The sequence below is a fragment of the Balaenoptera ricei genome, chromosome 14, assembly GCF_028023285.1.
Source record: "Balaenoptera ricei isolate mBalRic1 chromosome 14, mBalRic1.hap2, whole genome shotgun sequence".
NCBI lineage: Eukaryota > Metazoa > Chordata > Mammalia > Artiodactyla > Balaenopteridae > Balaenoptera > Balaenoptera ricei.
Window position 1 is genome coordinate 64,982,355 of NC_082652.1, and position 26,770 is coordinate 65,009,124.

The window sequence follows — 26,770 nt, forward strand, 5'->3', positions numbered from 1 at the left end:
GAAGGGAAGATGACTGGCTCTGAGGATTTGATTATACAATTTGATCTCAACTTCTTACAAAGGAATAATGGATGCGTTTGACTCATTTCTTTCTACCTTTAGTTTCAGAGATGTGAAAATGACATGACCAACCTTTGTACTTTGAACTACACATTGCTTGTATATATGCCTTTTATCTAGCTCTCAAGCCATGTAGGGACATGATTAACTTGCAGCTCCTTGCCGTATCTCTGGTGTGGAGCCTGGAGTGAGGGGGTACTATTACGGTCATTTTACCAGTTAGTCACAGGGATGCCTAAAGCATAGAGCAACAGCCCAGCTGGCAGCAAGTCAGTTATTTGGTGATATCAGGGGGACATTTATTCTTGCCTATATTTATTGACATTGCGTGTGCAAGGAACAGCCCTGTCCTCAAAACTTTTATCTTTGGTTGGAAAAACAGGTTATAGGGGAAAAAAAGGTATATGTGTAAAAAGTGGAAAAAGAAATGTGGATGTTAAATAGAGATTGGGTTGGCCAAAAAGTTCGTGTGTTTTTTTTCCATAAGATGGCTCTAGTAGCACTTAGTTGTCATGAACTTCGTTTGAAACAATTTTGTTAGATTGTATTGTGACAACTGTCATATCAGCATGCATTTAATAAAAACTTATCAAAATTGGTGAATTTCTGTGTAGCCATTTTAATATTGAAGATGGAAGAAAAAAGCAACATTTCGGCATATTATGCTTTATTATTTCAAGAAAGGAAAAAACGCAACAGAAACGCAAAAAAAAAAGATTTGTGCAGTGTATGGAGAAGGTGCTGTGACTGATCAAACATGTCAAAAGTGGTTTGTGAAGTTTCGTGTTGGAGATTTCTCGCTGGACGATGTTCCACGGTCAGGTAGACGAGTTGAAGTTGATAGCGATCAAATTGAGACATTAATTGAGAACAGTCAATGTTATACCACGCAGGAGATAGCTCACATACTCAAAATATCCAAATCAAGCGTTGAAAATCATTTGCATCAGCTTGGTTATGTTAATCGCTTTGATGTTTGGGTTCCACATTAGTTAAGTGAAAAAAACCTTCTTGACCGTGTTTCCACATACGAATCTCTACTTAAACATAATGAAAACATTCCATTTTTAAAACAAATTGTGATGGGCGATGAAAAGTGGTTACTGTACAATAATGTGGAATGGAATAGATCGTGGGGTAAGTGAAATGAACCACCACCAACCACACCACAGGCCAGTCTTCATTCAAAGAAAGTGGTGTTGTGTATATGGTCGGATTGGAAGGGAGTCCTCTATTATGAGCTCCTTCCAGAAAACCAAACAATTAATTCCAACAAGTACTGCTCCCATTTAGACCAACTGAAAGCAGCACTGGATGAAAGGCGTCCAGAATTAGTCAACAGAAAACATATAATCTTCCATCAGGATAATGCAAAGACCACATGTTTCTTTGATGACCAGGAAAAAACTGTTACAACTTGGCTGGGAAGTTCTGATTCATCTGCCATATTCACCAGACATTGTACCTTCGGATTTCCATTTATTTTGATCTTTACAAAATTCTTTTAATGGAAGAAATTTCAATTTCCTGGAAGATTGTAAAAGGCACCTGGAAGAGTTCTTTGCTCAGAAAGATAAAAAGGTTTGGGAAGATGGAATTATGAAGTTGCCTGAAAAATGGCAGAAGGTAGTGGAACAAAGTGGCGAATACGTTGTTCAATAAAGTTCTTGGTGAAAATGAAAAGTGTGTCTTTTATTTTTACTTTAAAACAGAAGGAAATTTTTGGCCAACCCAACCCGTAATAAATGTGCAGCAATTCTCAAGAAGATATGGTTTATGACTTCACCCTTCTACTATTTCTGCATCTGTGCTCTGTGTACTTTGTAAACATCTCCTTTCTGATATTTCCATATATTAGATGTAGTTAGAAGTTTGCATGTCAGTCTCTCCCACTGGGTTGTGAATTCTGAGTTTGAATCTCTAGTTGCTACCATCTTGTCTGGTATAATTCATGCTACATAATTATTTGCTGAGTGACTGCAAGATGCTGACATTGGAGACTGTAGGACTAAGAGATGTGTGTTGTGTGTATTCCCATCAGCTGCTCAGATTGCCCCTTTATTTTCTCAAGGATCCTGGGGCATTGGGAATAGGTATCTTAAAATTGCATGGCACTAATTTTCAGACCAACTTCTTTACCAGTTTCGGACTTTCTGTGTTTTAGGATCTGGTTCTCAGATAACCAAAAAGTGGCCTACTAGGGAAAGAAGATAAGAACTCCTGTGATATTTAGCTAGGATTTGAATACAGGTCCCATTCCATCAATAAACATATTGTCCAGGGGTGTGGCTTTAGTTTTTTCAGGAATCCCTTATTATTATATACAAAAATTATATTATTATATTATTAATGTTATTATATGCTTAAAATTTAAAATATATCCAAAATACAGTATATGTAATGCATATTAGTATATGTAGATGTACACATATATATGTGCATATGTATGTGTGCTTTATATATAGCTATATAAAACAAAGAGTGAGAAGACCCCCCTTTCCTTCCCCTCCTCCCACCCTCATGATCAAAAAATGGGCTACATGTATGGAAGGAACATTGACTGAGAAGTCACAGGACATAGAGTCTGTTTATGGCTTTGCCTTAACTTAATGACTTGGAGCAGTCCACTGCATCTCTGTCTCTGTTTCCTCAATTTTAAGATGATGGGGTTTGACAAGGTGATCTCTCAGGTAAACGTTTACTGCACCATAATGCTGTAGACTTACCATTTATTATAGTGAATTTTTAATATGCCATGTGCTCTCTGAGCTGCTCTTCAAAGAAACACAACAACACAGGATGGAAGACCCTGTAAATATGCTAAGGTTAAGAAGGGAAGGGACTTGGGCAACAAGCTTTAGTTCTGGCTCAGATGACACCAGCCAGCCAAATGCTCATGGGCAAACCCTTCTGATTTCTGGAGCTCAGTTTCTCCATCTGGAAAGTGTAGGCAAAAACCCACATGCTATCTTAGTCCTCTGGGGGCTTTGGTATAGGATTTCAGAAATCTAGGTACAGAAGGAATCAGGCAAGGTCATCTGATTGCACAGAATCTTTGTTTTTGACATCAAAATTTGTGCCTAGATCTTTATTTCTATTATCAGTTCATATGCCCTGCTGAGTTTTTTTCTAATTAAACATTACCTTCTCACTAATAAAAACAATACTCCAGTATAGGGGTAACAGAAGACCTATTGAAACATTGCTCTAACAGAGGTCTTGCAGTGATGAGTAATAGAGGAAACGTTTTTGGCCAATCAGAACATTTCTCTGAAAAAAAGAAGACAGCAAGGGCACTTTGGTCAGAGGGCAGTGATCTGTTCAGAATCAGACTGAAGCTGATCCAGGGACATGGACCAGGATGGGAGTTACGGGGTCCTCAGAGCCAGTCTCCGTTGCTGTACTTCATTACATAGTTCCTGTGAAAAAGAGTGATGAGAGTGAAGAAGCTCGGTGACAGAATTCATACGAGCAGGCGACCCAGGTCTTCAGTGGCTGATGTGCTTGGTGGGAGTCATTCCCAATCACTACCAAATCATTCCTCAATCCAAAGTCCCAGAACTCTCAATATAAAAGTGGTAAGCAGGAGTTCTCCCACAATCCAAGTTTTGAGTAAACTCTACACAAGGTCTTTAAGCAAAACCACTTGCAAACCTTCCTGAATCTCTATCTGTCCTATAATGTAGACACACCCCTGAGGGGTTACATTCCTCAGTTGCCTGGGGTTGCAACTGAGTGGCCTGAATAGGTCCACTTTTGCAGCCCCAATACAAATAGTCAAAGAGATTAAAATACCACCATATTTTGTATGAACTGAAGACATTCCACCTTATTCTTTTCACCATCTTTAATAGAGAATTGCATGCCAACGTCATCTCTCAGTGTCTTTCCCCTCATCAGCTGTCGAATTTTTGTGAATAACGAGAAAATGCACATAAGCATCTGAATGCATACATGTCGCTTAACAAAAATATAACCCCCTGAAATGTAATTACCAGGTTAAAAAAATGCACCCAGTTTCAGAGCCTATCACATCTCGCGCCTCGGCGCGCAGTTCCCCCAACACTGCTCCTGTTGTGTCAGATAGTGGCAGTGTTGAGCCCGGGAGCCGGTGCCGAGCCCGCGGCGGTCCCCGCGGTAGCCCAGTCTCCGCGGCGGACTCCGGCGCGCAGAGCCACTGGGCCTCGAGGGCGTAGGGTAGCGGGAGGGGCGCGAGGGCGGCGAGGGGTCCCCGGTCCGCCTCCACGAAGTGTTTTCCTTCTCCCCGGGCACAAGCCCCACTCCCTCCAATTGATCGAAATTCACAGAAATTCACTGCAGGAGGGTGAAGGGAGAGGTCGCTCGCCGGTTACTGGCTGTGCCTCCCCCGGCTCAAGTCGGGGAAGCGGCCCCCGATCGGTTGGGCGAGCGGTGTGGGTTCCCGCACCCCCTCCGAGGCAGATCGTGGGGCGGCTGTCCCCGTTCGGCTCCGCCGCGCTGCCGCTCCGATCCTCCCCCTCCCCCGCCCGCGCCCTCCCCCTTCCTTTCACTAGGACTCCAGGACTCGGGAGAGGGCGCGGGAGGCAGCCACTCGGGCCCGACCCCACTCCAGCGCTCGCCGGGGACGCGGGCGGGTGGCGAGGGGACGCGGCGGGGGCGCGGGGCGGGCGCGGCCATGGAGCGGCGGCGGCGGCGGCGGCGGCAGCACTAGCGACCGCGGGCGGACAAGCTGGCGAGCTGGGCCGCCCGGCGCCGCGGACCGAACTGCACAGCTCAGCAAAAGCGCCCTCGCCCTCCGCGCGCCGCCTCCTGCGAGCCCGAACCCGGCAACATTTTTTAAGGCTCCAATCCATCCTTTGAAGAAAAGAAAAAAAAAAAATAGCATTGATTGGAGAGACTGGGATATATATAATTTGGGGGGGTGGGGGGGCTCCTGCTAAAATTAGCCAGGCCCGCGGCGCGCGGTGTGCGAGTGTGTGCGTGCGGGCGTGTGTGTGTGTGAATGTGATTACTCCAGGACTCCTCGGGCTCCGGAGACGCCATTTTCCCCCTTGATATCTCTCTCCGTAAATCGGTGGCGCGGCGCAGGCGGCCGCGCCGGGCGGGAAGCGCGGGGCCGGCCGGGGCGCCCGCCGCTCGCCTCCGCCTCCGGGCGCCCGGGGGCCCCGGCGCCCCCCGAGCGAGGGTGGCCAGCCCGCGGCTCGCCGTGTGACAGATGCTCATCGCCATGGAGTTGCCGCAGCAGCACCTTCGGGGGCTCGGGCGAGCGACGGGAGCCGGGATCTGAGCGAGCGCCGGGGCCAGCGGAGCCGGAGTCGCCGGGACGTGGGTGAGCACGCGCGGCGACCTTGGCCCGGGAGCCCGGCGCCCAGCCTCCAGCCACGCCGCGGGCCGCCGCACGCTCGGGGTCGGGGGCGGTGTGTGTTCCCTGCATGAAAAAGTTAAAGCTGCCTCGCCGGGGCTTTGACTTTGCACCGATGGGAAGGGGGAGACCGGGCCGAAGGGGCGGGATGCCGGTCCCGGCGAGGCTGCCGGGGATGGGCGCGATTACGGCCCGCCGGCGGTGGGCAGAGATGCTGGCTCATTTGAAGTGACTCGTTGGTGGCGGCGAGGGTGGCAGCGCCGGGCTGGAGGTCTGGGACCTTATTGAGTTTGGCCTAATCTGATCCCCCCCCCCCCGCGCCCCCCGACTCCGGCCTTCTGCCTCCCCACGCCTTTTGCACCCTCCCTCCGTCCGGCCGCTGACTGCCTGCCGGGGCTGGCGGGTTTGGCGTTGGCGGAGTGGACTAGAGAGGGGGAGGGGGGAGGGAAAGGGGTGGGAAGGCGGCAGGATATTTTTTTCTCTCCCTCTTTGTAACTTGCAGGTTAAGTGGAGCTAGAGAGCTACATTGTATCTAGTTAGATTTTTTTTTTGGGGGGGGGGGGGAATGTATCAGAATCTAACGTGTCGTTAATAGAAAGAAGAACAGGGAAGAAGTGGTCCAGCCGGCGAAGGTTGGTGTGTGCTTGCGTCGTGGCTCTGTTAGTCTTTTTCTTAAAATCTTAATCAATGGATCTGAGTCTCTTTCTCGTGCTCTCCGGTTTTGGGACTCTGAAAAGACAGGAATTCCCTTAAAAGCAGACGAATGCCTTTTTTGAAAGCACGCATTGTGTGTGTTTCTAGAGGAGCCGTGGTCTTGGGAATTAACGACAGGCTTCCCCGTTCGGTGGTTTCCAGTGGGAAATAACTCCTGAAAGGGAACACTTCAGTATCGATTTATTGTTTTTGTCTTTCAAACGATTATCTCTTTGACTAAAATACTGTAGGAGAAGTTCCACAGAGACAAAGTCAGGTAAACTGGACTGGGCAGATCTTTAGCAAGATGGTGATAACGCTGATGCTGTTTTTGGTGTCTATTTGTGATGGAAGCATTGTTGAGTAATAGCAATTTCTGATCGGTAGAGCATGCTGGCTCTACAAAAATAAGGAACTACCGAAATGCTGTCTTCCAGTCCCCGTCCCCTACAGGCTGCACACACCCCTCCTCTCACAACCCACACCAGTTACAATTCTGAAATAGGATCCAACTGGAAGTATTTTCTTTGGAGATCGGAAAGTTAGGCAGTTGGAAGTATGAGATGAGGCTAGAGGTACTGGGAGTGTGGGGAGCGGGTTCTTATTGCCCCTTGATGCTGCATTTCTTCTTTATGTGTGTCTCTGTGGGTTCTGAGGGTGTGTATGTTGGTCTAGGAGGACTGTTCAGGGAAGGATTTCCGATTCGTTTCCGCTTCAAATAAACTGTCCTGATAATCTCATGGTTGACATCTAATGCTAAAAGGCCAATTTGTGTTTCTCTATATCCCTGCAGAAGCTCTCCTCCGAAAGGGCAGTTTATTTTGGAATTCTACCACAGCTACTTTTCCTTCCAAGCCTCCCCGTCCCCTTCACCACTATCCACACCTTTTTTCCTAAAGTTAGTTGGAGTCTATGGTCTTTATGGAGATATTAATATTACTTATTTTCCTCTTACATTATTTGTTATTCTCTTCCTTTTCATTCCTTTACTCTTCATCCTGTTTTTCTTCTTTTTCTGTAGTTTTATGCAAAAACTAACTTCATAAAGTCGCTATTGCCAAAACTATCTGGCAGTCCTGCCCCATCTTTTACCCTCCTGTAGTTTACACAGGTAAATCAGATGTGCCCTTCCCAATCCATCCTTATCCTCAAAACGTGTGTGTGTGTGTGTACGTGTGCACACGCACGCTCGTGTGTTTTGGAGGGGCTGGAGTCGTTTAGGAAAGAAGGACGTGGAGAGGAGAGGAAGGGTGTTGTTCTATGCAGGCCACATCTGCAACACTGGGGCCAGACCAGGATGGTCTGGGAGAGTTATCCTCACACACCCCAGTTGGATGTTGTCTGGCTGGGATGGGGAGGCGGAGCCAGCTGTCCAGGGGCCTGTGAGGGAGGATAAAGTTTGTAGCACTTTAAAATGTAGCCAGTTTACAATCCCAGGTCACTCCCTCCCCTTTCTCCTGCTTTCCGTGGTTTCTGCCATCCCAAGACTAGTGCAGGGAGGCGTGATCTCTTTTGCCCTGACTTGGAAGTCCCAGGTTTCAGTTAAGCTGAAGATGCAGTATTTTCCTCTGTACTTAATTGCTTTGCCTGCTACCAAAGAAGGGCTTCAGGACAAATCAGAAGAGTATGGTTAAACACAGAGTATTTGCAAACTCCAGGGTATGTAGCCTGAGAATATAGGAGACCAGGTACTCAGAAAGTGCTGCTTTGCACACCATCTCCCCTCCCCCGTTAAGGAAATAAAAGTCTTAGTCTTTGGGAGTTGAATTGGTGTTAGAGCTGGGCTCTGGGAGCTGCTAGCCACTATAGTAACCTGAGCGGGGCTGGGGGGAGGAGGTGGTGAGTGAATGCTATTGGGAGCCAGAGGAGGGAAACAGACTTGTCTCCCTTAGCAGGGAAAATAGATGTGTCATTGGAATAAACAAATTGGAGGTGGGGGATGGGATGGCTTGTAGTGAACATAAGGAGGAGTGGCTGAGAGGCAGTGATGTGGTTCGGAAGGGGGCCACTTATAGCTTGGGAGAAAATAGCAACTGCCTTATATATTCACGAATGGGCTAGGCAAGTGAAGGAGTGTAATCCAATCTTTCGTATGTTAACATCAGAACATCCCATAGGAAGGCACTGCTGGCAGGCCCAGTTCTGGACTTCACACAGAGGAGGCCTAGGGATGTACCTGAGTGAACCAAGGAGCCCCTTTGGTGCCACGAGGGCTTCTGGTTCTGTGAGTGCATTATTCATGGCAAGCTAGTTTGTAAATCACCTGACCTAAATGAGGGCTGGGGGCAAAGAGAGAACAGTGCTTGGAATCTTTGTAGAAAGTTTACTTGAAAATGGTCAGTGGGGAGAGGCAGGAGTTTGCTGAAGAAGAAATAAATAGGTAGGCACTTTCCCCTGGATTCTTGATTCCATTTCTGCTGTTATCTTGACTTTCAATTCCATTAGGAGCAGAATCAATACTTCTCTGGCACAAAAAAATGTATCTCTAGGAGGGCAGAGTTCTTTCAACCTGGTCATTATTTTTAGTTGTACTTTAGTCTCTGCTCTGAAGCTTCTATACGATATGCAAAAGGAGGAAGATGAGAGGTGGCTGACTGGCTGGAACATCCTTTCTGAAATCTTGTAGAGACACTGAAACTTGGCTGGGCCTCAGCCGCCCAGAATGCCAGTTTTTCCCTTGAAGACTTGAAGTTTTAATTGAAACCAGATAGCTATCAAGAGTGGACCTGGCCAAACAAAACCTTGTTTTCTTCACTGCTCAGGAATGGGAAATAAATAATTTTTTGCTGATGGCATTTCAAGTTGCTTCAGTTTTGCTCCTGCCAGAAGAATGGGGTAAATTATTATTAACACATTAACATTGTAAGAAGTTGCAGTGCCTTAAAAAATGAGATAATGCTACCAAGTTTGCTCAGAGACCCACTGTGTGGGAGAGGTCTATTTGGGGGTGGAGGTGGAGACAAGAGGCTGCTCTTGTCCTGGACGGGTGGCAGCACTGCCCTGAGAAAAGGAGGCTCATAGAGTCCTGGCCACATGTCACTGTGCTTGGTCCTTGGGTTCCTGTGAAGAAGTGAGCAAAACAGTCCAATTCCATTGCTATCCTATGGTATATTGTGAAACCTGGTGAGCTTCCCAAAATGTTTTGGGTCAGGATTGAATAAGGAATACAGCCATCAGACCTATTGCCATAGGTGTGAGCGTCATTTAGGGTTGTTTCTAAATGAAACCCTGGTGTTTCACAAACTCTCCATGAAGTTGCAGACACTTTGGACAGCCAAAGGCTTGATAAGTGCAGAAAAGTAAACACCAAGATGCCCGCAGAGTGTACTACTTCATGAATGCAGGGGAAAGATGCCAACTTATATTCTTGTTTGGCTTTAAGTATTTATTTCTGTTTTCACTTAGCCTACTACTAGATTCTTATGCCTCCTTAGACATACCAGGTAGGGGCGATAGGAAGTTTTGGGGGAAACTGGTGACCTTAGATAACCGAGTCCAACTTAGTGGCCCTTACATTTCACATCTGGAATTTTCAGAGTCAGGTCAGAACAGCTTCCCTTTCAGAGTTGGTTTTTTACCCCCTTAGAGAGTACCATCTAAGGTTGAGGAAACATTATTTTTTTAATGGCCTTTGGTTTGGAAACCTGCAGTTGACTTCCTATCCAGTTCAGAGCAAATAATGCCAGGGTCAAATGGAGAATGTGAGCAGCCCTGAAGTCCACAGGATCTCTTGGGAGGAAGCAGCTACCCCTCCCCAGGAGCTAATGATGGACTGTGATCTGCAGATACATGAGAAATAATTACAGGCAAAGCCAGCTGAGCTAACCCCCAGGCAGGCAGAGGCTTCCACCTTTCCAAGCGCTGGGAAGGGAGAGGGGATGAATGGAGAGCAGATAAGAGTTTCAGAACTTTGCCAGCTTGGAAAAATGTTTCTTTGACCCAACTTATCTTTTCCTATCAAAACATACTCCTTTTTATATGCATGGCACTTTTTTCTTTTCAAAAACATCTTTATACCACATCTGCCCCCTTGATTTTCTAAGGAGGGAGGCTTAGTAAGCATTTTATCCCCTTTCAGAAGATGAGGCCATTGATGTGCTGACTTGCTGAAATGACACAAGTTGGTGGCCCACATGGGACCAGATGGCTCTGTTAAAGTGTGAAGAGCATCACACCTGAAGTGACAAGATCTGCTTTGGATTCTGTCCCTACTATTTCCCAGCTAAATGTCCCTGGAAAGTTATTTAACCTCTTTGAGCCTCAGTAAACTAATCAGTAAAATAGGGATAAAATATGCTTACCCTGCCTACTACATAGGGGTTCTGCGGATTAAATAATACCAGCTAATTTCAGTAATTGAACTCTGAGAGGATTTCCACACTGCCTCCTGGAAACTGATGTCTGGGATTATTGTCACCATCGCTTGGAGATTAATAACCTCTTGGTATGACCAGAAATGCCTGTAGAGGCCCCTTGTGTTCTAAGACAGTCAGGGAATAGTTGTTTTGTGCTCCTGAGTTGACCAAAGGGGAAAAAAAAGTGTGTACAGTATATGTATTTTAAATCAGTTGAATTGTTGGACGCCTACTTTGCCTATACATCTGAGACTCAGAGTCTCAGATAGTATCCAATTCTGACTCAAGGATGTATTGGTGCTCAGGAAATGCTCTTCGAGTTAAGAATGAGAAGGAGAAAGAAAAAGACATGGAGACACACAGAGAGGAGAGGTAATGGGTGGCGAGTGCGAGGGGGAGAGTTTTCATCAGGGAGCCACAGTGGCTGAGAAAAGATATTCAAGACAGAATTTGTACCCTCTCTAAAGAACAGAACTGAGAGCAAGATTGCATCTGTCCCGACAAACCCAGCAAGTTCTCTCGAATCAGGGAAGTTCTTCACAGTCCATTTGCTGTCTGACTTTTCTGTATTTCTCCTCTTTCTCTTTCCCACGATTCCTGGCTCGCCCTGTCCAGCAGCCTGTACCAGGCACCTTGCAACACTCTCGGGTGAACCCCGTTTTATGCAGCACACACAGGCCTCTGCTCCCATCAGACTGATTTCCTTGCTGACCCTGGGCACTATGTACACTTGTCCACCTCCACACCTCTGCTCCTTCTGTATCAACGACTCCTCTCTGAAAGGTGTCCCTATTGGTCCCTTTTAGCCGAAGTGTCTACCTCTTCGGACACCTGACCAGCTCTTAGCTCTTCACTGCCTTCTCCGGGGCACTTCAGGACTAAAGTACTTGCCGGGCATCTGGCTCGTGCTGCTTTGCTGTTCGTTGCCACTCACCTCTCCAGGCTGTGAGTCCTTGAAGGATGGGGCCAAGTTTGCCCCACAAAGCCTTACTTATGAATGATTTCTGTTGCATGAATGAATCACAGAATTTATGCAGAGATAGAATATTAAAAGTGGATGTTGTTTAAGATACACTAAAGCTCTGCACGGTGAAGCAACACAACGAGGACCTCTTAGACAAAGTGAATAATAAATACTTAGGTCAACGGCTTTTTATATTTTTGGCGATCTTTCAGGGGCAATCGCCCACTCTCAGTTTCTCCCTCAAAGCCTAAGAGTTAATAATGTTTTACTTCACGTTACATCCTATCAGTCACTGATTCACTCATTCATTCAATCATCAAAATATTTATTAAGTACCTACTGGAGCCTCCTCGCCACTCTTGCACACATAGCTCTTGACTTTCTCTGAAAATTCCAATTGCATTTTTTGTCCACCACAGTCATTTTGGCACTTAACCATGCAATCTTCTTTGTTACTTAAGTCCAAGTGCTTCCCATTCCTCGGTGGCTGAGTGCTCCTGGCTGCAGTGGAAAAGAAGGCTGAGCAGAGAAATGCGCTCAGAGGGGAAAGTTCCAGGGACAGGCTTCTGAGAGGCAGGCTGCAGGCTGGGCTGGCTTCCCGTCAGCACATGGTACAGGACAAGCTGCACTGCCTTTCTGCTCCTTAGCTTGAGCCACGGTAAAGAGAAAGAGTTTGGATTGATGTGGAGGGAGGGCCCCTTCTGAAATTCTGTGACTCTATAGGTAGACGTGTCCTGGGAATTTTAAAGGTTTCTTAAAGCTCAGAACTCCTGGCACCCCAACAACTGTTCACACCGCTCCCACTGAGGATCAGTGATCTTTGCTAAGTGTTTGCTGTGGATGAGAGTTACCTTCAGAAGGGGAACTGGGACCAGGAGAAACTCCCTAGTGAGCACCAAAGAGCCAGACTTGGGGACACAGAAAGGAGAGGAGGGGATGGTGAGCTAAGTGTGAAGAAGTACGGTAGTGAATAATGTGGAAGGAAGAAAAGGATTGATCCTCTACATCTTTTGAAAACTGGCCCCCTTTGGTGAAATGACTGAGTTGAGACAACGGGAATGAAGCCGACAAAGACGACTTCTGGAAAATCTAGACTATATTCCCTGTCTGGGCTTTGCTACTGCTTTCTGTGCCCAGTAGGCATTTGGAATCTCTGCCATGGTTACTTTCGGACCTCACGGATCTCGGGGGCTAGGCATTGTTTTCTTGTGTAGATTCTGTTGGGCATGAAGGCTAGGGCTGTGCTCCCGGGATGTCTGCTCAGTCCCCACAGCAGAGTCTGCCCTTTCATGGCCTGTGTTCAGTGACAATTAGTGAGTTGGTTTGTATGCATTTTGAGATGAAAGCGAGTGACCCGCAGTTTGTCCAAAGCCAGAGGCCTCTGAGATTAGGGTTGGGGTGGAATCAGGAAAGCTGGGTTTTGACCTGAGTTCAGGGTGCATTCTGAGTCACCTAGGAGCACACTGCTTGAGTATTTAGGAAGAGCAAGGTTCTACAATCATCTACTGAGATGCTGCAATTACTTTTACTCTAGGACTTGGAATAGAAAAAAAAAAAAAGGCAAGGAACTCAATTAGCCTAACTCCGTAAAAAGCAATTTCTTCTTTATTCCTTTTATCTGCCAAAGATTGAGAGTTCTGTCAGTGGAAAGAAACTGCTTGGGGTTTGAACTTGGGCCTGGAAAGATGTAGTTGCTGGAGATTCTGAATTTGATGAATCCAATGCAGTAGCCTGAGAACTCTCATTAGAGGCAATTGGGGCACAGTTGTTGTGCTTGTAGCAAAATGATGAAATCTGGGTGGCAAGTCCCTTGCAGTTGTTGGGTGGTATGTCTGTGACCTGTTGTTATTCGAGCAATGATAGCTTTGATTTTTTTTTTTTAAAGTATTGATTCATAATGGTGACTAAAAAGGATGATTTGATGTGAAAGCCCTGTGGGCCTTCTCTCTGTTCATTATTTTGTACTCCAGAGCTTGATTACAGTCGGGTTTTGGATCCACATATGTTTATTAAGGTCTCAGCATTGCAATTTGTTCCATTGTTCTTGGCACTGTTGGGTGAGAAAAGTCTGGTATGAGACATGGCTTTTGCCCTTGGAGAATGGACAGTATATCTGGAGAGACAGGCTTAGCTCAAATGGAAAGCATCAGTCTGAAGCCAAAGTGGGAGCATGATCTACGTGGAATTATGCTATTTGGTTGATCAGGGATAAAGTGCAGTCAGGGAAGGCTTCAAGGAGGATGTGTGGTTTTGGGTTTGATGGTGGAACTGAAACAAGGGGACATTCTTGGTGGGTACAGTAGCAGAGATGGGACAAAGTTTGAATGTGAATTTGGAATTGCCACAAGGAAACGAATGCTAATCATGAACATGTACTGCATCTGGTAGGAGCAGGGAGGCCTTGATGCAGAATGTCCAGCTGGATGATATTGAGGCACAGGTCACTCATAGCAGGCATCTTGCTGGTCTGAGGTTTCCTGACAGCAGTGGGAAGGACAAAACTCAGGGCTGTCTAAGTTGGGCCCAATCTTAGCTGTCCAGAGTTTTCATTCAAACGCATCAACTTTTCAACCTTCTGATTCAGCAAACTTGGTTTGCTCATTTACATTTAAACGTGAGTATGATAGACTCTGATGGTGCTGTGGGGACCTCAAGAAATAGATAAGAGGTTGTCTCTGTTCTCAATCTGATGGAAGACTCCATAAGAACTCATGAAAACCAGTGGAGGAGCAGCAACAGAGGACAGTCATGTAGGGCTCTGTGGAGTGTCAGTCAGCAAAACAGATGGGATGCGGTCCTGTGAGGAATAGGCCAAGGCTACATTTCCCCTGAGCTGAGATGGGAGCCGTGACTGGAGTTTTCAGAATGTGAGGAGAGTAGGTGTGAGGAGCACTTCCACGCATGCCACACATGAGAGAATCCTGACGTCTGACTGTCCTGCCCACTACTAGTCCTGTCAGCCACCAACTCTTCAGTCTGGAGTCCAAAAGAGGCACCTTTAGGACAAAAATAAAACTACATATAAACATTCAGAATGGGGATCAGCCACTCTGGAAAACAAAAAAGCTCTGTGATACAGGTACTCATTTCCAGGAGTTTAAAGCATAATTGGAGATTCAAGTTTCAAGTAACAATGCAGTATTTAAATGACCATGCACGAAAGCTGAAGGAGAAATATCACAAAGGACAGGAAATGGAGCCAGTATCTGTTTACTCTCTGGTATGCCTAGCATCTCCTTTGTGGCAGAAGCACAAACATGAAAGTGTCAGATTACACTTTACATTCAAATGACAATAAGCAAAGCGATTGCTGAATCGGATGGTTGAGAAGTCAAGGAATTTGAATTAAAACTGAACAGGTAGTGGGGTCAAAATTAAAGGACCTTGAAAGAATGACTAGGGAATTTATTATCTGTTTGATTATTCAGTTTAGCTGCATTGCCCTCAGATAAGTCTACCATTTTCATCCCAGTTTACACGTGGTATGGTGGAGGATCAGAGTTTAAGTGACTACTAATGCTGGGTATTTAAAGACTGGTGACATTATGGTTCAATGGAAAGCAAATGACAGTTGGAGTCAGACAGAACTACCTCTGTGATTTCAACAAGTATCTCAATTTCAGTTTTTTTATCTGTAAAATGGGTACATCTCAGGGTTAAATCAAAGAATAAACTTAAAGCACTTATTATATACTATTTCCCTCTTCAAAGTTAGGATCATTTTCTTTACCATGTGGATCTTCTTTAATATACTTGGACAAGAAATATTATGATCACAGTTATTTCTTACAGGCCAACCCTACATATTTAACCTATTTAGGTGCTATCCTGCATATATTATTTACTTTTTTCCTTGGAAGAGTCTGTGAAGAGATTAGGAGGCCGATGAGAAAACTGATGCCCAGAGAATTTAAGTGATGTGGCAAGTCAGATGGCAAACTGGTTTTAGAGCTCCTATGTATAGAAGTAGCTAGGAGCATTTGGCCAAAAGCTGGCATCACTTTGTGTTTTAGAGACATCATGATCTAAAAGTAAAAGCCCAGACTTTGGAATCATATAAGCCTGAATTTGATTGTGGCTCTGGCACAGGTAGCGTGTGCCCTTGAGCAAATTATTTGCCTTCCTGGACATTTACATTTACATTTCCACATCTTTAAAATGAGGATGGGTCTTCTGCATCACAGGGCTGTTGTTTGGATTAAATTGATAATGGCTGTAGAGGCCATTTGTTGTATTTAACCCCCTCTCGCACTACAAGTGTGTGCTTTTCTTGACTGCGTGGAGAAATGCAGACAACAGGTAATACGCCAAGACCAGAGCTCCACCTGTAAACTTGAGGATTGGCCTAGCCAGTGCGGTGGAGACCTCTCCCCGGGGCCGAAGACCCAGGGCTCGTGCTGTTGTGTTGTGCTCTTGGTTCCCAGAGGAGGCGCTGTTTTTGCAGCTAGAACTGGAACTGTTGGTTAACAGCGTGCTCTCGGCCTCAGGCCTCGCGTGTTTGATTCTGCTTCTCTCCCTGTCATGGAGATCCCTGAGCACAGGGACTGATTCTTCTTAGTTTTATGTTAGGTTCAGCCAAGCAGACCTGCAGAACCAGTAAAACCTATGCAGAGGTGTAAAGTACCAGCTCTGTCTTTGAAGGGCTTCTGGTCGTCAAGTTGAGGAGAGAGGGCTCAGCACCTGAGAAGGTCAGAGCTGGAGGGCCACAGAGTTCACCTCCTCACCTCCCGTGTTCTACAAATGAGGACGGGGAGACCCAGGGAGAAAAAAGAACATGCCTAAGTCCACCCAGCTCTGAATGGCAGAGCAGGGAATTGAGTCTGGAATTCGTGGCTGAACTAAGTCTTATTTCCTCCACAAGACAAACTGGGTAGAAGAAGAAAGCAATAGTCAAACAACATCAAAACACTCACGTTAGTAGGTACAAATTAAACTACTTGTTTGTGCTTCCCATTGTAAAGGGAGATGGAGGGGGTTGGTCTCCAACGCCCAGCTCTCGGGCTTTACTTGGGATCTGCAAAGAGAAGGCAACATTTAGCCAAAAGCCAGTGTGGGTGACACAGACTACAGGAGTAAATGAAATTTACCAAAAGTTTTGAATGCCCACTAAGGTGATCCCAACATGATCTTTCATAAATATCTTATTTAATCTTCAATTACTTCTCAAAACAACCCTTGAGGTAGGATTATTACCCAATTTCCAAATGAAACTTGAACAGTTTATATGTAATTTCCAAGAACACAACTACTAAATGGAAAAGAGAGGTTAAGTAATCTAAACCTGTTACATCAAATCAGTGCTACTTCCATTCTTCTTTTCAAGGGGAAACATGGCTTGGACACTTGCTGTTGGACACTTACTGAGTATGTTCACGGTCCTCTGAACTGTGGTAGAGACCCACTTAAAACCCAGCCGTTAACACTGCAATACAGTTTGCCAAATGCTTTGATAGCAGAATGCCCAGGGAAGTGAGAGCAAGACCACCAGTGAGTGTGAGTGTGAGTGTGTATAAGTGTGTGTGTGTATATATGTGTACACACAAGGGGAAAGGAGGAGAAAAGGAAGGCCCAGCCAGTCTTCATGAAGGAAGTGAAACTTGACCCAATTCTTGAAGGATGACTTAGAGGTAACCAGGTGGAGAAAGAAGAAAGGATGGGCCAGCCAGAAGAATTAGAGAATTATATGAAGTTAAGCAAATCAGTGGGATTTGGGGGAGCTGCCACTCAAGAGATGCTGCTGGGGAATGTGGTGGGTGTAGGACTCAGGGAACGCTGCTTGGAGGCGGTGAACTGTGACCAGGGATGTACCACACAGGTATGTAATACAAAAAAGCCACTGAGTCTGCTCTTCATTCTCTGCTGGAGACCACTGGTGTGTTTGCAGGGTCAGAGAGCTGTGTGCAGAGCTGCCTTTGCCCTCACTGATTGAGAGCTGGTAAGGGTTGGGTTGCTTGATCACTTTATTGGTGTTTATGGAGCTTTTACTCTGTGTGCTTCTGCAGCATGTGGACTTTCAGAGACACAACACTCAGAGTCATGGGCATCTGAGTCAAATGGCACCTGGCAGGTCTTTGACACAGCCTCTCACTCAGCATTCACACAGTGAATAATTTGGATCCATGGATCAGGAGCTGTGCCGGGCCCTGGGGGTTCCATGGTTAGCTAAACAAACACAGCATGTATCCTCAAGGGCTTCCCATTTAGTGGGGCAGGCAGAGTTGAAACCAAGAGTGGCACAAGTATTAATTATAAAATATAGTAAGTGCTAGGAAAGAAAAGCTCTATGCTCTAATGGCACAAAACAGGGAGTCCTGATGTGGTTTGTGAAGCTCAGGAAGTACCCTTTGACCTGGGCCTGAGTAATGAAGAGGTGTTAACTTGAGGGAGCCGAAGAGGATCCCAGACACATATAAAGTCCCCCAAGAGGAAAAGGCCACTTCTGACTCCCCACCTAAATACCTCAGAAGACATATAGGAAGATGAACGCTCAACCACCCCAAAGCCAAAATCAGACAGATGGTCGGTCTCTTGCCAGAATTTGAGAAGGGATTTCTTATAACCGTAGCCAATGAGCCTAAGTTGAAGATGCAGTTGCTTTGCTATCTGTTGTCAGGTAGGCTCACACTCCATCCTTTTACACAGTTTGTCCCCCTAAGATCAGAAACTCACAATTTCTGTCAATAAGAAAAATAGGCAGTCATCAGATCTACTGCACGGACAACTTTAATAAAACAACCAAAGACTGTCTTCTCCCTAACATCATTATACATATTCTCAAAGTCTACAGCTTTCAGAGAACAAACGGGCAAGACTGGAGGAGGGAGGTTTGGGAGGAGTTTTTGACTTCTGGGCAGAGATGTTTCCTCAAGGAAAGTTCTGAGGTAGACATAAAGAGTCTATGTGACAGTGCACATTGTGGATTTCAGCTGCTCAGAGTTGCAAAGAATCTGACAGGAGAATCCCCTTTTAGTCACACAAAATAGTAGTAGGTAGATGTCTGCTATCAGTTGTGTAAATGCTTAACACCCTGTTCTCTTGATTTTTTCTAAGCCCTGATTTGTTAAGTTTGCTGATTCTTGTGGTGTAAACACTCCTACCACAGCCAATTTTCAAGCTATCAACCTGACACCACAGAAAGTGGAGCTGGGATGAGACTCACATGGGTGGGCTCTCACGAGCCCCAACATACCACTGTTACTGTTCACTAGGAACTGAGGTGACCAGATCACTGATAATAGTGATAGCTCTGAGAGGAGGACTTGACTGACTTCAGGATGGATGGAAGGTAGAGTCAAAAGCAGTCTAGTGCTTTCTCTGTAGACAAGACTACCCTGCATGGCTTTTTCCTCAGAGCATGAGTGAAGAGAACCAATCAAACACAAGACCTTAGGCGAGAAACACTCAGAACAAGGAAAAAAGAACAGTATTGTGATAGTATTTACTACAATAGCAAAATAAGAATTTTAGATAGCCGCCAGACATCTGCAACAGGAAGAGGCATGACCCCTGGTGGAAAAGGAACATAAAGTAACAAGGAGAGAGCGTGCTGAGATGAAAAAGCATCAGAATTAACAGCAAGAAGGATGAATAAAGTTAGATTCCAGGGATACAAAATATGCAATTGCAAAATTAAACATCCACAGTGAAGTCAATAAAGGCAAAGGGAGGATGGAAGACAGAATTAAATTGGTGTTATGGACCTTAGATTAAGGAATGCTCTCCCACAATGCAAAAAACAGAGAGAGAGAAAATGAGAGAAATGGAGAACAGAGATGAGAATTCTAAACTGAGGTTACAGGAAAAAATTAGAAGCCAGAACCACTGAATAGAAGAAATAACTAAAGGAATAATTGAAGGGAACGGTTCTGAACTAGAAATAACCTGCACTACAGATCCAAAAGGCGCACTATGTTCCAGGAAAAATAAAAGAAGTGAGATCCACACTACTCATTTTGTCATTAATAAAATGCTATTACAATGAAAAAAAAAATCTGCAATTAGAAAAGCATAAAACAAGTTACCGACAAAGGAAACAAAACCAGGCTGGCTTCCATTTTCTCTTCTGTTACTGCAAATGCTAGAAGACATTCTACAGAGTTTTGAGGGGAAAAGTTTCTGACCTGAGGATTGTATAGGCAGCTCAGTGTCTTCTACATGTAAAGATGAAAGAAGTGTCCAGCCTTATGGGATCTGCAGAGTAAGGAGCCGAGGTAGGACTGAGGATGAGGAGTTCCGGGGGGAGTTTGGGAAAGGTCAGGACTGAGGCAGCAAACTCTTCCTATATTTGTCATTGTTTGCCTTTAAGACCTTATGAGGTGCATGTGCTATTAAAAAAAAATTTACAAGAAGCATATAGTTCCATTAGAAAAAAAAAAAAAAAGAGATAAAAACTATAACCTAATGAGGAAGATCAGGAAGACATTTTTTCTCATTTCACTGATGAGACACCTAGGCTGAAAGAGGGCTTATGAGGGCTCCTAAGTGGCAGAACTAGGTCCAGAATCCGTATCTTTTGACTCCTGTTATATATGCCAAGGGCTGTACCAGTTCCACCATGTTGACACTTTGGAAAGCAGTGGTCAGGGTGATGATGGCCTGAGTGTGCCCTGGAAGCAAAGCAAATGGGAGAGGTGGGTGATGCTGGGAAGCCCAGCCTGAGCTAGTTTGTTTATTTATTAATTCAGTCAACCAACATTCCTTGAGTGCCCATTATGCACTGGGCACTGTGCTAGGCATTGGGATTGCGTAGATGAATAAAATGCCACTGATGTCTGGTCTTAAGAGACTAAAAGTAAAACTGTAAGGGAGAATTCCCCTTAAACATAGAGCAGTAGTGCTCTTTGGTCAAGTCAGTTGGTAAGGGTAAACACATAGGCAAAGCCTAAGTCCATCAGAACTGCCTGGAGGCCTTGGTACCAGCCAGAGTGCTGGGCCCCACCCTTGGAGCCATAGGTGGGGCTTGAGAATTTGCATTTCCACCAAGTTTCAGGATTAGTAAGAGTTCCCTCAAGGTTGCAGGTAACGAATGTGTTCTAGACTAGGAAAAATACTTCCCTTTTGTAGATCATGGAGGAGAGAGGATGTACTTACTCCCTGGGACTCATTTGGGTCATGAAGCACATGGAGTCAAGCAAGATTCCCCTGGGCCCTCAGACAAATAATTCTGTAGACTCACACTACCCACTTTGGAGTGTCCCATAGGTCTGTGGCTGTGCAGGGTATAATCACACAGTCTTGAGTATGGAACAGACCTTGGTCCTGCTCAGTTCATTGCTGGGATAAGTATGGAGTAAAGGACTCAGAGTGACTTGTCTAGCATCTCACTGTCGGTGAAAGGCAGGCCTAGTCTTGGGACTGCTCTCTCAGTGTTCTTTCCCAAGCACATCACAGCCCCTCTCCTCTCCCCTCTATTCTCCTGGAACCTGCTGAATGGTCATTTCCTAAGCAAGCGTTATTGTTCCTATGGTGCTTCTCTCATTCCAAGTCCTGCAAACAGCCACAGAAGGGTTAACTTTTGTTGGCCTGAAAGCCTGAGCCAGTACAGAGTGTCCATTGTGTGCTGCCCCCTCTGGAGTCATTGCTGGCTGCTGGAATGTGACAAGGCAAACCGTTTTCACCTTGCTCTTGTTTTCACCCTCCTCTGTGAGTGCGTTGAGTGAACGTGTGCGTGTACTCACAGGACACGTTGGCAGTAGTGCCACAAGAGGACTCACAGTGGTCTCTCCGATGCACCAAAAAATGGAACTGTGAATTTGGGGTGGTAGGTACGTGCTGGGAGAAGGCAAAAGGAGAACAACAGCTTTGTGTGCTTGTGAAGTAAACAAACGGGTTATGTTTCTTTGCTCTTTACTTTTGAAAGTGTCTCTCTTGCATGTGGCCATGAGGGGCATAGACAGTGAACTACGCAGGGGCCGCCTGCCTGGGTGGAGCTACAGTTGGAGTAGTTTGAACCACAGGACTTTGATGAGCTGTCAGGGGCTAATTCATTTTCATTCAGAAAGAACTCCATGAAGTCCTCCATGTGCCCCATCCTGCACTGGGTGCTGAAGCAAATGTAAGTGTTGTACAGCTACAGTTGGTCTCAGCTTGAGACTGAATTGCAATAGAGTAAGGAAAATCAGAGTTGTGTACTGGAAACAATGAGAAGACAATGTATGACTAGTATTTAGTTGCAAGCTCTACAGCTGCGAGCAGTGTTAAGTCAGGCCAGGGAGTGAGTGCTGTGGTCCAGAGTTTGCAGTATGTTGCCATGGAGAAGTGAAGACTTGGGCATGACCTTGAAATGTGGGAAGGCTTGGGATCTGTTTGTTCATTTGCTCATTCATTCCTTCATGCAACAAACATTTGGAGAACACCAGTTGTATGGCAGGCATCACCTGCATGGTTGGAAGAGGATATAAGAAAATATCAAGGCAGAAAGAACTCTGTGTGTGTGTGTAATGCCACTGTGGAGACTGGTTTGACTTGAATAGGGAATGCAACTTGTTGGCTAATGAGCCCTAAGACTGAATTCTTAAGGTAAACCAGTAGGGAAAGTCTGGAATTGATGTGTTCCTGGATGGGATTATTTGAAACTGCATTACTGTTTCATCTCTAGTTTTTTTTTTTTTTTTTTTCAGGTTTTCTTATATGAAGTATTTTTTTAAAATTTATTTATTTATTTATTTATTTATTTATGGCTGTGTTGGGTCTTCGTTTCTGTGCGAGGGCTTTCCCTAGTTGCGGCAAGCGGGGGCCACTCTTCATCGTGGTGCGCGGGCCTCTCACTATCACGGCCTCTCTTGTTGAGGAGCACAGGCTCCAGACGCGCAGGCTCAGCAGTTGTGGCTCACGGGCCCAGCCGCTCCGTGGCATGTGGGATCCTCCCAGACCAGGGCTCGAACCCGTGTCCCCTGCATTGGCAGGCGGACTCTCAACCACTGTGCCAACAGGGAAGCCCTCATCTCTAGTTTTTTTTTTTTTTTTTAATTTTATTTATTTATTTATTTATTTATTTATTTATGGCTGTCTTGGGTCTTCGCCTCTGTGCGAGGGCCCTCCCCAGCTGCGGCGAGCGGGGGTCACTCTTCATCGCGGTGCGCGGGCCCCTCACTATCGCGGCCTCTCCTGTTGCGGAGCACAGGCTCCAGACGCGCAGGCTCAGCAACTGTGGCTCACGGGCCCAGCCGCTCCGCGGCACGTGGGATCCTCCCAGACCAGGGCTCGAACCCGTGTCCCCTGCACTGGCAGGCAGACCCCCAACCACTGCGCCACCAGGGAAGCCCTAATCTCTAGTTTTTATACTTGCGCTGCCCTGGTTTGGTCCTCATGCAACAAGAATTGAATTTCAGCCGAGCCTCTTTATGGTCCCCCTGCCTCTAATATCAGGTTCCCTTAATTCATTCCTCACACTACATGCCAGAATTATCTTTCTAAAGCATAGCTTTAATAATACCCCTTCCCTACTGACATCCCCTACTTAAATGGCTTCCCATTACCTTTAAGATAAAATCCAGCTCATTAGCGTGCCATTCAGGGATGTCCATGATCTGGCTGTAACCTTTTATCTCCAGCTATACCTCTTACCGGTCACCACATTGTACCACAACTCCTAGCCAAACCTCAGCTTTCTCTTTCCTGAACATAACCCTGTGTGCTCCTGCCCAGCCTTACCTCATGCTGTTCCTTCTGTCTGCCATGTCTTCCTTCCCACTCCACTTATTGAAGCCCCTCAAGGTCAGAGCCGTATCCTATGCTCTCTTGAGGACTTCCTGTGTAGTTTCCTATCTATCAGTCTACACCTTGCTCAAGTGGAAAACCCTTTCTCTTCCCTTTGTTTCTATCCCTTATTATAGGACATATAAAAATATCTGTTTTGTTTTTCAAATCTGTCTTCAAGAGTGTAACCTCTTTGAGGAAAGAGATTGTATTTAAATTGTGTATCTTAGGATCTTGACTTGAGGAGAACTGAAAAAAAAATTGTTGAATATTCATTTTTTGTGGATCTCTTACTATTTGAGTTTCAAGTTTTGGAACTTTGTCTTCTATATTAATTAGTTAATGATTTATACTACTAAATATAAGAAACTCTGAAGTGAGTCATTTTTTAAAGGGAAGATACTTTCTCAATATAGATAATTTATCCACTTTGTACTCCTATCTGTTCCTCTAAAGTTTAGATTTTACCTTCTTTTCTCTCATCACAGAACCTGCAATAGCTATTGACCTACTCTGGTTCAAAGGTCCAAATAGATTTAGTTTAGGAAATTTTATGGAGAATATGCCTCAGCTTTTGCTCTGACCAAAGGACGCTTTACAGGTAGGTACCAGGGAATTAAAATGTAACACTGGAGATTCCTGCCAGAGGGAGTAAACCACTGAACACTGTTGCCATAAGAAACATGGCTACCAATTTGTATGGTTTTTTGCTCAGTGGAGGTAAATAGGGACAGGTTCTCAGGCATCTTGATGCCTCCAACAGCAGTGTGTTACCTGACACTAGTAAGAGAGGCCTCAATGAATGTTGACTTGAATATGACTTTTTAAAAACTATGTAAGGTTTTGGGCAGGTAGGCAGATCAGTCTAGATGAGACAACAATCTCACAAGTAAAGGAAGCATAGTGTCATCTGGTCTAACTGCCCTCCTCTGCTCCTCTGCTCCTAAGTGGGGACTTGGTCCCTTTTGTGGCATGGGGCACAGGTGGCAGTCCAGTGTTTGCTTGACGACTTTGGGCAGGATGCTCATGCTCTCACCAGGCAGCCACTTCTCTTGCAGAAGTGCTGCATTCATTGGGTTTTCCCCTAAGTGGAAGCAGTTGTAAATGTGTCTTTCTGTGGGGCTGAGCAGTTCCCAGGAGCTGAGTATGTTCCTGGGCTTCTCTGGGGAGCAGGGTCCATGTTAAAGCCCTGCTGCCTTGCTGACTGGCTTCCTCACAGGGCGTCAGCTGAAAATGTACTGATTCCAGAGGGAGGAAGTACCCGCTCGGTTTCCAGTTCTTGGCTGTTCTGAATGTATGTTGCATTTTTGGCATTTTCTGGTGGGCACATTTGCTGGTCAGTTCCTTAAATTGATGGGTTCAAAGGTAGCAGCCTAAGGTATGCTGTAATGCCTTCTGCTGAGTGTTCAGCCATTTGGAAGGCTTGGATGTAATCTTACCTACAGCCAGGGGTAGAAGGAGATGATGTCTTGAAGTTGAGGGCGGCCCCAGGGCTTGAGGTTTTCTCTTGAGAATGAGCATTTGGGCTTTCTTTTGAGCTTTAAAAATGATGAGTATGAAATTGGGAATAATGGGACATGGAGTGAATAAGGGTGAAGGATAGTTTAGCTGATCCTATGATGGTTTGGTGAGGAGGAAGGCAGAATAAAAAATCCTGGGGGGATTCCTGGCACTTCCAGAGGCCTGTGAAATGCTCCCTCTCTCCCCTCTCTTTTTTGTTGTCATGTAGACATAATGCCACTTTATTTAAGGTCTAGGAAGGGAATTAAAACTGTCTCGGGTGACTATTTTTATCTAAATGATTGATAATGATTAAATAACTTTTGTGTTGGAAACATTTTTAGCATTTGTTTTGCATTAATCACAGCATTAGAAGTAATTGCTCACTGAACTTTTTTTGTTTTCCTTTTACAAGCCTTCACCTAAGCTTTGCATTTATTTATTTTAAGAAATAAAGACAAGACTTGCATGATTAAAATAATTCATAATGAAAGATAATAAAGGAAGAATGGTCCAGAAGTTCTTCTTCTGAGGGGATGGAGAGCTTGGCCCAGGCAGCCCAGGGTTGTGTTCAGCTTTGCAGACTGTTCTTCACGTGTGAGAGGGAAGTTGTGCAAGAAGCCAGCCAGATGCAGTTTTCACAGACCTGAGCATCAGCACTTAGACTTCCTTTCATCATGGCTGGCCTTGATGGTGACTCAGCCAGCTGTGGCTTTAGTATAAGAAGCATCTAGCTTGTTACTGGACTGGAGGACTCACCTCTCTTATCTTTATTCTTGGGCCCACAACCATAAAAATTAATAACAATTCAATGAAAGCCTGTGTGTGTGCGTGTGTTTCCCCCTCTGCTCCAATATAATGTAATTTGGGGATGTGAACTTTCTGGTTTGACTTCTTTCCAATCATTTTTTTCTGATGCCATAGATAAGTGAGGTAGGATGGGGCTTCTGGAACTTAGTTTGAGTTACCTTTGAGGTCATTTTCCTTCCTGCCATGGCTAATTATCTCTCTGCTTCTCAGTTGCAGATCTGATCCCTTCTGAACAACCTCACCGTGTCTCCATCCCTGGGACTCTGAACCCAGCAGCTGGACCACTTTCTCCTTGGAATTTTGGGTGCCCTTTCTTCTCACCTTTCCCTTTTCCCTTTTCCCCGTCCCCCTCCTGAGAACTCGTGGAGACTGTAGGATTGTCATGGAGTCCAGGGAAGTCTTAAGCAGTTCCCGGCAAAGGGGGAGCGAGTCGGAATTCCTGCCGGTCTCCTCAGCCAAGCCCTTGACTGCTCCTGGCTGTGCAGGGGAACCTTTGCTCTCTGCTCCGGAGACTGGGAAGGGGATCCCAGTAGGCGGAGAACGCATGGAGCCAGAGGAGGAGGATGAACTGGGCTCAGGACGGGATGTGGATTCCAACTCCAATGCAGACAGTGAGAAATGGGTGGCAGGAGATGGTCTGGAAGAACAGGAGTTTTCTATCAAGGAGGCAAACTTCACAGAGGGGAGCCTGAAGCTGAAGATTCAGACCACGAAGCGGGCTAAGAAACCCCCAAAGAATCTGGAGAACTATATATGCCCACCCGAGATCAAGATCACCATCAAGCAGTCTGGGGACCAGAAGGTGTCCCGTGCTGGGAAAAATAGCAAAGCCACAAAGGAGGAGGAAAGAAGCCACTCCAAAAAGAAGGTAGGGATCCCTGTTGACTAGGTTTTTTCTGTTTGTTTTTGCCATTTTATCCTCAACATTTAAGGGTCTATTTGCTTATTACTTAATTATTTATAAATTACTAATCTCCTTGATGGAATACTTAGGACCTGCAGAATAAATGTCTCTGATATCTTGGTATAGTGTCCAATTTATTATTATGGATACTATCGACCAAAAACAAAACAAAACAAAGCAAAAAAGAAACTACTAGAATTATAATCCTGGAAGTTCCTATTTATTGTGTAGCAGCCAGTTGGCTGGGTCAGATCTGGCTAAGCTGTGACAAAATTTGAGGGTGTTTTTTGGTTTTTTTGCTTTAATATTTGCATTTGTTCTCACAGTCAAGAGTAGGATGTTGAAAATTTTGGTCAATCAGAACAGTCAAGAACAGTTATAACGTCCTTTTGGTTTCAATCACTGCTGTAAATCTTTCTACAATAGACAAATCACTTACTTGACTG

General features: G+C 45.4%; 1 protein-coding gene across 6 annotated transcripts in view; it reads left to right on the top strand.

Moving 5' to 3' along the window:
- The first annotated feature begins 5,203 nt into the window (after positions 1 to 5,203).
- SETBP1 (SET binding protein 1) overlaps positions 5,204 to 26,770 on the top strand; it is a 383,487-nt gene continuing 361,920 nt past the window's right edge. For 5 of the 6 annotated variants that reach the window (XR_009497227.1, XM_059894183.1, XM_059894185.1 and 2 more), the window contains exons 1-2: positions 5,204 to 5,368; positions 25,631 to 26,288. Coding sequence is in view for 5 of the 6 variants with exons in the window: in XM_059894183.1 (XP_059750166.1) it covers positions 25,803 to 26,288 (486 nt within the window). In the remaining variant the exon portion in view is untranslated. Of the gene's footprint in view, positions 5,369 to 5,965; positions 6,034 to 25,630; positions 26,289 to 26,770 lie in introns of those variants that run through there. The other variant, XM_059894184.1, reaches the window with a different exon arrangement.